The following is a 9,834-nucleotide window of genomic DNA, read 5'->3' as shown; positions in this document are numbered from 1 at the left end:
CCAAACCTAATGGGTCAGAAATTCAGAATACATATACGATATGGCATCAGGATAGTCATAATTACACTTTCAACCAACCTGTAAATTTATTGTTGTAAACATTGGCAGAAAATTGTTCATCTTTTGAAAAAACAATTTGAGATGGAGGCAGATGATATGGCAAAATCCGAGGATCACAGAAGGGACGATTGCTAGTCGCTACCGAAAATTCATAAAAAAATTGAAGAAAAGAACTATTAGAAAATGGATTTACATAAGAAGAACATCTAGAAGCACAAAAAAAAATTTAGCACGAACTAAATAAAAAAAACATAAATTTTATTTATCTGAAGATTCTATTGTAAGGTGAGAGATAAAACATTCAGTCAACAAAGTATGAACTATAAAAAAATAGTAGGTTGTCATTACGAAAATGCATAAATAGTTGTATATATCAATTTAAAAAAAAACCTGGATGAATTTTTGAAAAAAATGCTAGATCTTAGAAAATAGACATAGTATGTAAGAAAACGTGAAGATTGAGATGAGTATATATGGCACGATGGATACGTTAGGGTTAAGTTAGTACCGATTTTGATATCGGTGGCCCATAACCAAAATCAGTGGCTAGGGGTGACTTCGAGATCGGTGACCCATAAAAAAAATCGCTGGCCTATATTAGAGAGAGAAAAAAATCATCTCACAGGTATTTATACGTAGATTAATAATCGACCTATCCGAACTAATTAAAATGCTATATAATTTTTTAATAATGACACGTATGACAATCGCTGTGGAGACTACACATTAGATTTTTGACTTCACAAATAATAGTATAGATTAGATTAAAAAAAACGATGATAAGAGTTAGTCATAATGCTTAGCTTGTAAATCGTCCCATTTTGGAATACGACCAAGACCGAGACCCCCAGAAAGAAGACAAAACTATGAACCAATTATACCATTATGAATCCTGTTTGTTTCTCATAATTTCTTCTCTGATTACAACTGGATGTGAATATTACGTCTTGAGGATTTCCAATTATACGTCCAGCTTGACTTGGAATTGTGCAAGTCTTCCTTTATGTATCGACCACATATTTATTCCATATAGACCCACCAGGATTAGGACTCACTTACCATCAGGATGGGAGTAGTCTTGTTTCGCATATCATTGTATTCCACATATTTAAAAATACGTTTTTTAAAAAAAATGTATTTAAATTTCTTGTGTATATAGTATGTATAAATTCCGCAACAATTTCTGCATGTATATATAAAGAAGCGTTGAAATCATAGCTTAAATTCTAGATATGGGTTAAAATTAGCGGAGGCATATGTGGTAAGATGGGGGCAATTGCCCCCTATAAAAAAATTTTGATTAGTATAAATTGTTAACAATAATAAGAATTGCCCCCATATTAATCAATTAATTTGCCCCCATTAAACTTTTTTGCTCCCAATGAAAACATTTACTGGCTCCGCCACTGGGTTAAATCTTCTAAAACAAATCCTGTTATTTCTTTAGTTTTCTGGTGATGGGATGCATAGATATTAGGAAGATTTTGTTTAATAATTTTAAAATTTCTTATAATTTGAAAAGTAATCCATGCTTTCAAAAATTTGAAAAATAATCTTTTTATTAACTAACACACATGTAGTATCCTTATAAACTTGGAATTACAGTAGCTATTTAATATAGCTGATGATGAAGTGTTCAGCTAGTCATCTTTAGCATGATTTAGAGATTAGTACGTTAATATTGTAATTAATAAAGTTTTTTATTATTAATTCATGTATCATTGTATTGTTACTTTCAAAAATCATGTGATTCAAGTCATTTACATTAATGCAATAAGACTTCTTCTTGGATGGCTTAAAACGTTATTATTTAATGTAAAAAAAAAACATAATTCTTTTATAAGAGTGTTTATTTGTTCAGTCTTGAATGTAGAGAAATTCATAATGTTCTCAACTATGTTGTGAGAGATTACAATAGTTCTAGAATTCACCAAATTTATAAAAATTATTAGGTTGTTGAAATTAAAATATATGGCAAGGTAAACGAGGAGCTAGATAAGAACCATGACTTCTTCACTTAACACAATCTTTTATACAAAACAAGGTGAAATCCATTGTTTCTTCGACGCCATTAAAAACTCAATATAACTTTATTCCAACGCTACACTAGACTTATTCAACGATTATTCACTAGAATGTGGAAACATTATCTACGATAATTTGGTAATTTTTAATTTAAAAAAAATTTCAAATTTTTGAAAACATGAGTTAGTTTTCAAAATACATTCAATTTAGGAAATATTATTACAAATTTTTCTCTAGATTATTATGTGTTTGGGTTGCTTTGGAACTATAACCCTCTTTATTTATAGAGAAACAATTTTTAATTCGGTTTTTCATCAAATTAAAAAGTTAGTAAATGTATCCACATATAAATATTTCATAGTACATATATTTTTATCATTAACTTTATTCCAAAGTGAAACCAGAATTGACTAACTAAAACAATAATTTTAACACATTAATTTATACATAATAACCTCAAGATAGATCTTACAGTTAAAGCCTAAGAAGAGTAAAAATAATTCATTATTTTCGTTAATTTTGCTTCATTTTATGCTAATGTGGTTATATATTCAGTTGTTGTAATTTGTAAGGATTTTTTTAAATGATTGTTTTTTCATTTACCTACATCTCGGGTTGAAAAACATTAATTGTAAAAAACCACGAAACAATCAGGAACAACCGAACAAAAACTTGAATTCACCACTCAATTTTGCATGCATAAATTATTTTCACTGGCAATAAAAGAGTGCATTCACCAGATTTTTTAATGAGTGTAAACCATAATACAATTTGGACTGGTTAAATAGAAATGAAAGTATTCTACTAATGAAAATCTAACCATATAGAAAGCGCACGCATGTAACTCACTTTTCTTTTGAAAAACCGATAGTAATTGTCAAACTGGCCGTCGAAAGCTAGTAGCATATGTACATTTTTCAGTAATATAATTTTGAAGGATTGTGAGATTAATGTGACACTAGCAGGGGCGGCCCTAAAACAATGGGGGCTCTAAACTGAAAAAAAAACGGAGGCTTCCACAGAGAACAGATCCTCATTCATATTTCCTATTATTTAAAATATCCAAAAAACAATCTAAAAACAAAACAAAAAAACATTATTGGTTTTAATATCATTTTATTACATAGCTATCTTTTTTTGTTTTTTCTTACATCTTGTACTTAAACTTTCCCCTTCATTAATCCCCACTTGAACTATCCTCAGCCATTAGTCAACTCTTTTTTGGGAGAACCGAAGGAAATTAAAGTACAAAATTATAAGAAATACAACTTAACAAAGGCCAAAAAGAAAACTTAAAGAAAGACTAATGAACTTGCTAAGTCAACGACTTTCCCTCTATACAATAGAAATCAGTTTCTTCTTCTTGTCTATGTCTCGTAACCACAAAAGTAAAACCATGGCAACAACACAGAAATTCTCTCCTTTCTTTTGCTTCTCTTGTCTCTTATGTCTCCTCTTCACCACTAACAAAACGGTGTCCGAATCCAAGCACATGGAAACTTTCTGCATCAAATCATCTGGAATCTTCACTCGCAACTCAACTTACCACACAAATCTCAACACTCTCCTCTCCACTCTTAGCAATCAATCATCGCTCGCTAACTATTACAACCTCACGACCGGTCAAGCTTCAGAGACAGTCCATGGTATGTTCTTATGCACAGGAGACGTCAACAGAACAACTTGCAACGCCTGCGTCAAGACCGCAACGATCGAGATCGCCAAAAACTGTTCTAACCATCGAGAAGCAATCATTTACTACTTCGATTGTATGGTTCGTTACTCAGATAAGTTCTTCCTCTCGACCTTAGAAACAGTTCATAATACCTCTTGGTGGTCTCTCGATCCAATACCCAAATCATTTGGAAAATTTAAACAGAGGTTGTCTGAAAAAATGGGAGAAGCTATCGTAAGATCTTCTATGTTGTCTTCGTCATTTACTCCATATTATCTTATGGATACGACTAGGTTTGAAAACTTGTATGATCTTGAGTCTATTGTTCAGTGTACTCCTTACTTGGATCCTAGAAATTGTACCGCATGTCTGAAACTTGCGTTGCAAGAAATCACCGACTGTTGTAGTGATCAGCTTTGGGCTATGATCTGGACTCCCAAATGTTTGGTGAGTTTTGATACCACAACTTCGTCGTTGCCGCCGCTTCCACCGCCGAATCGCAGCGGTTCCTTCTCGATTAGAGGTGAGTTACATACATATAGAGTAGATGATACGTGACTTTAGTTACATAAAAAGGGTTTTGATTTCAGATTCAGATTTTTCATATTCATATATTTAAATAATGAAACTAAATGGTTTAGAAAAAAATTGTTCAGGTTTTGGTTTAAATTTATCTTTAGGTTTGTTTCGGGTTGTTTGTTTTCGGTTGCGGATTATTTTGCCACCCCTAGTTTCTCACTACGATCCATCGTTTATTAAATTGTAGTAAACTTTTGGTTTTAAAACTTGTATTTCAGTTTATCACTTTTGAGTTTCAAATAATGAAATAAAATGTATCTATGACATTGACAACAAAGGACATTATAACTTCTACATTATTTCTTTCTTGTACTTTTTCAATTAGTATTATGACCAATGTTGTTTATTTTTTATTTTTACAGGAAATAATAATATAATTTGGGGAATGGTTCTTGCTGTGGGCATTTCGGTGTTTGCATTTTTGAATTTATGATAAGATTTGCAACTTGCATGTTCAAAGTTCAAGCTTAATAAGAATTATTTTGTTCAAAAAAACAAAATAAAATATTACTTTCGTTAATTTTGCTTCATGCTTATGTTTCTTTCATATTTTAATGTATTTTTTTTTGTCACACTACTTTTAATGTGGTTATTTTTTTAATTATTTGCTGTATTTTGAAATGGTTCTGTATATATATATATATATATATATATATATATATATATTCATTTGATTTGATGCAAGCATGTGGGCTGAAATTGTAAAACCACGAACACTTAAAGAACAACTAAACATGTACTGAATGTTTAGGAAACTCGACATCACCACTTTGCATGCATAATCACAATCGCAATAGTAAAATACTAACAATTATTCGAAACATGTGGAATAATATGGCGGAATCATCTTTTTTAAAAATGGCGGAATCATTGAAATAATTTTTCATTTACTCAAAAGCGACATGTATGCTCATGTTTTTTTGGACGGATAATAGAAGAAGTCCGATATTCAAAGCCACAAAATTAAATCTGGATAGATATACAGTTCGAATTCGAATATCCTGAATTTTATGATATAGGAACGATATTGATTAATGCATTGTATATGTTGGTTCTTAACGTCATTTTTAGTTTTTTTTTTAATTTGTAAATTCATTTATTTTGTTCGATCATATTGAATCTTGTGTTTGTGACTAATAAGTTTATAGTCAAGGTGAAGGTGTTAGAATCTCACATCTAAAGTTTAAAGGGATTATAGTATATAAGAGATTTTTGTCAATTCACTCATTGTCAAATGGCTTTGATTTAGAAACGCAAGAAACTTAACATGATATCAAAACATCGGTTCTAAAGTGGGATTCGGTTTGAGATTGACCGATAAAATTCATCATTTCGAGGGAATATGTTAGAATCTTACATCTGAAATTTAAAGGGACCAACACTAATATATAAAAGAGTTCAATCTATTCATTGTCAATTATTTTTTAGTTAGAGACCCATAAAACTTAAAAGAAAGGTTCTGGAGTGGAAACTAACACAGCTCAGTACATAATTAATATTACATGAACAAAGAAGAAAAAGTAGCACAAAAGAAAAAAGGAATACGAGAAATTAAGAGAAAAGGTGATTAAAGGAAAAATACTCATGTGGCCTAAAGGAATTAAGGTTGCTTCCTACTTGTATATATATAATTTCATCTTCTTTATTAAAAAAGAAGCATGTTTTATATCCAAACAACTTTTTTTTAGTTTTCTACTATTCTACTTTTGGATAACTTTTATTTATGTTATCAAACAAGTCAATTTAATGTAATATTAATAAAATAATATATTTTTAATTTTTATTTCAAAATAAATTTGAAAATTTAAATTTGAACTAGTGAACTTATCCACGCTTTATGTGGGCTGATATAATTTTCCATTTTATTATTTGAAAATCTAACAGTACTTTGAAGTTATTTGTTTTTTTTTTCTATTATTGAGTATATTTGTTTATTAATTTTTCTTACATTTTAATGTTAGAAGACATGATCGTGAAAACAGTATAGAAGAATGTAGATAAAAATATATTAGTATCCAAATAATTTAGTTTAAATATTTTAAAATATTTTGATCACTGTTCTATGTAATTAAGCATAGTTTTTTGAAGTACCGTACGAAATCATTTGAAGAAGAAAGAAGAGTTAAACAATTAGAAAGGCTGTGAGAGAATAAGAGAGAAAGCATGTACATATTTATACTAAAACATTTAAAGTCGAATACATTAATCTAGACATCACAAATACAACCATTCCATTAGACATTTTATTTATTAATTTTTAAATTTTTATTAATTTTTTACTAAATTTTGGTTTAATAAAATTTTAGAATGGTTTGATTTGACAGCGAAATAAAACATTAAACCACAATAATTTATAATAATTTTTTTAAAGTTATTTTTAACACATCATCAGATAAGAACCAATAAAAAATGACACATAATCAGTAAGTAAGGTAAAAATATCATTTTGCAGCTGAAACTCATTCTGGAGCTGACACGTAAGCGAAACATTGTGAAAATCGCTATGAGCGCGACAAGTAAGCAAATCACTACACAAATAAGTATATAAATTTAGATTTGTTATAGATTTCTTTAAATATAGATTATATTATTAATCAAAATTAGAAAATAAGTTATTATTATATTTTTACAATAATAATAAACTAGATATTAATTTAGATTTAATTTAAATATTCAAATTAAAATAATATTTTCAATGAAAAATATGAAAATGATATAGTATGAGTGGACAGGTTAGAATTATGTTTTAATAATTGTCATTTTCGGATTAATATAATGGACATGTTATAATGGCGTTTTCATAATCGTTGTACTTTTCGGATTAATATGAATGGACGGGTTAGACTAATATTTTTTTAATCGCGGTCATATATATACTAGAAAAAATAAATCAATAGAAACAAATTATATATAAACAAACAAATCTTTATCACTTATTAGAAAATTATATATAAACAAAAATAAAAACACAAATTATATTACAAAATTTGATAAATTAAAAATAGTTTCCGTGCGGATGCACGGAGTATAATCTAGTGTATATTATTCAAATAACGCCGACGAGAGCTCTTGAAATGATTTCTCTTTGCCTCTGTGGTCAAATATCTATTATATAAAGACTCAGTTGAGTCTCAACAGCTTGACACATAAGCACTCCATCTTTTGACACATAAGCACTCCATCTTTTGCCACATCAGCTTGACACATCAGCCAAATTAATTGATATTTTCAATATTTCTATTCTTAATTCTATTTCGATTTATTTCATTCCTTTTTTATTAATCAGAATATTAATTACAAATCGTTCCAACTTCACCATTCAAATATTTAATTCACATTACTTTATTGTATCTTTTCTAATAAACCATTCACCACCTCAAAACTCCTCTACCCTATAACCATGAAAAGGACGAATCCCCTACCGCCATCGCGTCTTCTCTGTCTTACCTTTGTTAACTCCTAAATATACGCACACAATAAAAAAGTTTTATTGCATATCAAAGATCATTACCGCAAAAACTGTACTAACCCCAATGATAAACCCTAGCTTTCACCTTCCCTTCTCTCTCCCTCAAAACCTCCCAAGTTTCTGCCGCAACGTCTCACAAATCTCCCCCTCCGTTTTTGTGATGCGTGATATAGAAGTGCAGTGGCATCCGCCATAGAATCCCTCATCTACAATTTATAGCTTTTTTTAACTGACGACTACGACCAGAAATCGTCTCATCCTTAAAACAAAATAAACTATGAATCTAATTGTCTCATCGTAGAGATTTTGATGGAGACCTTCACGGTTTTGAGTAGACATTACGTTAGAGCTGGATTACCTTCAGGGAGGTAATACATTACTTTAACTGAATGGAAGATTACATATGCGTTCCTAATAAAATTGTGTTTTGCATATTCGTTAGCATCCTCTCTAGAAAAAGAAGAGCAAACTTTTCAATGGCTTGAATGATAAATTCGAACCAGATGTTACAATTTACACTAATTTGGTTGTGGTGCCTAAAAATCTCCGAGACAGAGAGAGTGTTTTGTGGGATGGGGCATTGGAATAATGCTTACAAGTTCTTTACAGAAATGGTTGAAGATAATTGTTTGATACCGATCTTGTCTTTATCTGAGATGGTTTTGCTCCGTTAAGAAAAGCTGCACAATTGAAGACGCATGAAGAGTTAGTGGCGAATATGAAAGTTGCTGGAGATGTAAGTTGTCAAGATGAAGTAATGTTTGCTAAAGAAAGATGCTAGGGAGTCTAAAATAATTATTTTAAAATAGCATATTTATTTGATAGGATCACAAAATCTCCATGTTACTTGATAGAAATATGTATTCTTTTTTTTTTTTTTGGGCAACATCAAACCATCCATTAATTAAGCGGAAATCGAAGCAGAAACATATAAAGCCGATTTGGCTAGAGCGTCTGCAGAACTATTTAAACGTCTAGGAATGAACTTAAACGAAATGGCATTGAAGAAACAAGAGAGGGTGCAAATATCTTCCAGGACCCCATGGATCTCAGAAATCAAAGAGCAATTGTTGATAGCTCAAACGAGTTGTAAGGAATCGGACTCCACCGAAATTTTCCTTATATCTTCAGAGGCTGCTTGAGAGAGGGCTGTTCAAAGAGCCAGACTCTCTGCCATCAGCGGGGAGGAAACGTGATCCACTGAAAGGGAGAAAGATCGAGTGACTTCATTAGGGCGGGAGAGGAAAATCCATCCAAGTCCTGCTCTCTGAGATTCTCCCTTCCAAGCCGCATCGGTACGGCAGAGGATTGTGTCAAGAGGGAGCGGCAGTGAAGGCGACACCATTGGTCCAGGAACCTTGGTTTTAATCGCTTGAGTGTTTATCCATTCGGAAGCGTTTAAGACCGCTTTTTCTACCACTTCAGCCGCCGTGAACTCCTTTGCGCTAAAGAGTAGGTTGTTGCGTGCTGTCCAGATGTTCCAACAGAGCCACGGGACTAAAGAGCCCAACGGGAGGGTCACTGAGGGATAAGTGGTTGCCTTCAGGGCAGCAGTCCATCCTTCCTCAAAACCCATATTGCAGTGGAGCCATGTGTCAGTATTAATGGGGGCCTTAGTCCATACCTCCGCTGCAAACCTGCAATGGAATAGTAGGTGAGCTACCGATTCTGATTCGCCACATCTGCAGCATTGGTCACAGGCGCCTGCAATTCGAGAGGCAAGGCGTTCTCCCACTGGAAGAGCCCCGCTTGCAGCCCTCCATAAGAAGTTCTTGATCTTCGGAGCTGTATGAGTGGTCCAGATATGCAGAGTCCAGTTCAATATACCATGAAGAGAAGTTGGTTGGACAGGATCCAAAGCAGAGAAATATCCAGACTTGGTGGTATAGGTTCCCGATTTGTCCTTCCCCTATACCAGTCTATCTTTCGCATCCAAAATGCTTGGCTGCAATTCCAGGATCCGGTTCTCAAAGAGAGGGAAAATCCTGCGAATCTCAAGGAGGCGCCAGCATCTATTCTCATCAAG

General features: G+C 32.1%; 2 protein-coding genes across 2 annotated transcripts; one reads left to right on the top strand and one right to left on the bottom strand.

Annotated features, from left to right (window-relative positions):
- Positions 1–3,360: 3,360 nt before the first annotated feature.
- LOC18023063 (cysteine-rich repeat secretory protein 57) lies at positions 3,361–4,918 on the top strand. Its single transcript, XM_006405306.2, has 2 exons — positions 3,361–4,283; positions 4,702–4,918. The coding sequence occupies exons 1-2, from the start codon at positions 3,392–3,394 to the stop codon at positions 4,770–4,772; spliced, it is 963 nt and encodes a 320-aa protein (XP_006405369.1). The 5' UTR covers positions 3,361–3,391; the 3' UTR covers positions 4,773–4,918.
- Positions 4,919–8,961: 4,043 nt separating this feature from the next.
- On the bottom strand, positions 8,962–9,384 carry LOC112088569. The gene has a single exon (XM_024158970.1). It carries the CDS (start codon positions 9,382–9,384, stop codon positions 8,962–8,964), a length of 423 nt encoding a protein of 140 aa, XP_024014738.1.
- Positions 9,385–9,834: the final 450 nt, after the last annotated feature.

Source organism: Eutrema salsugineum, unplaced genomic scaffold (assembly GCF_000478725.1).
Source record: "Eutrema salsugineum unplaced genomic scaffold, Eutsalg1_0 scaffold_14, whole genome shotgun sequence".
NCBI lineage: Eukaryota > Viridiplantae > Streptophyta > Magnoliopsida > Brassicales > Brassicaceae > Eutrema > Eutrema salsugineum.
This window is presented reverse-complemented; position numbering and strand designations above follow the sequence as displayed.

Excerpts from the sequence above, each read along its gene's own strand:
- LOC18023063 (XM_006405306.2), top strand. The coding sequence starts at position 3,392 with ATGAACTTGCTAAGTCAACGACTTTCCCTCTATACAATAGAAATCAGT. Across the intron at positions 4,284-4,701 it reads CGGTTCCTTCTCGATTAGAG|GAAATAATAATATAATTTGG; the intron begins GTGAGTTACATA and ends TTATTTTTACAG.
- LOC112088569 (XM_024158970.1), bottom strand. The coding sequence starts at position 9,384 with ATGGGTTTTGAGGAAGGATGGACTGCTGCCCTGAAGGCAACCACTTAT.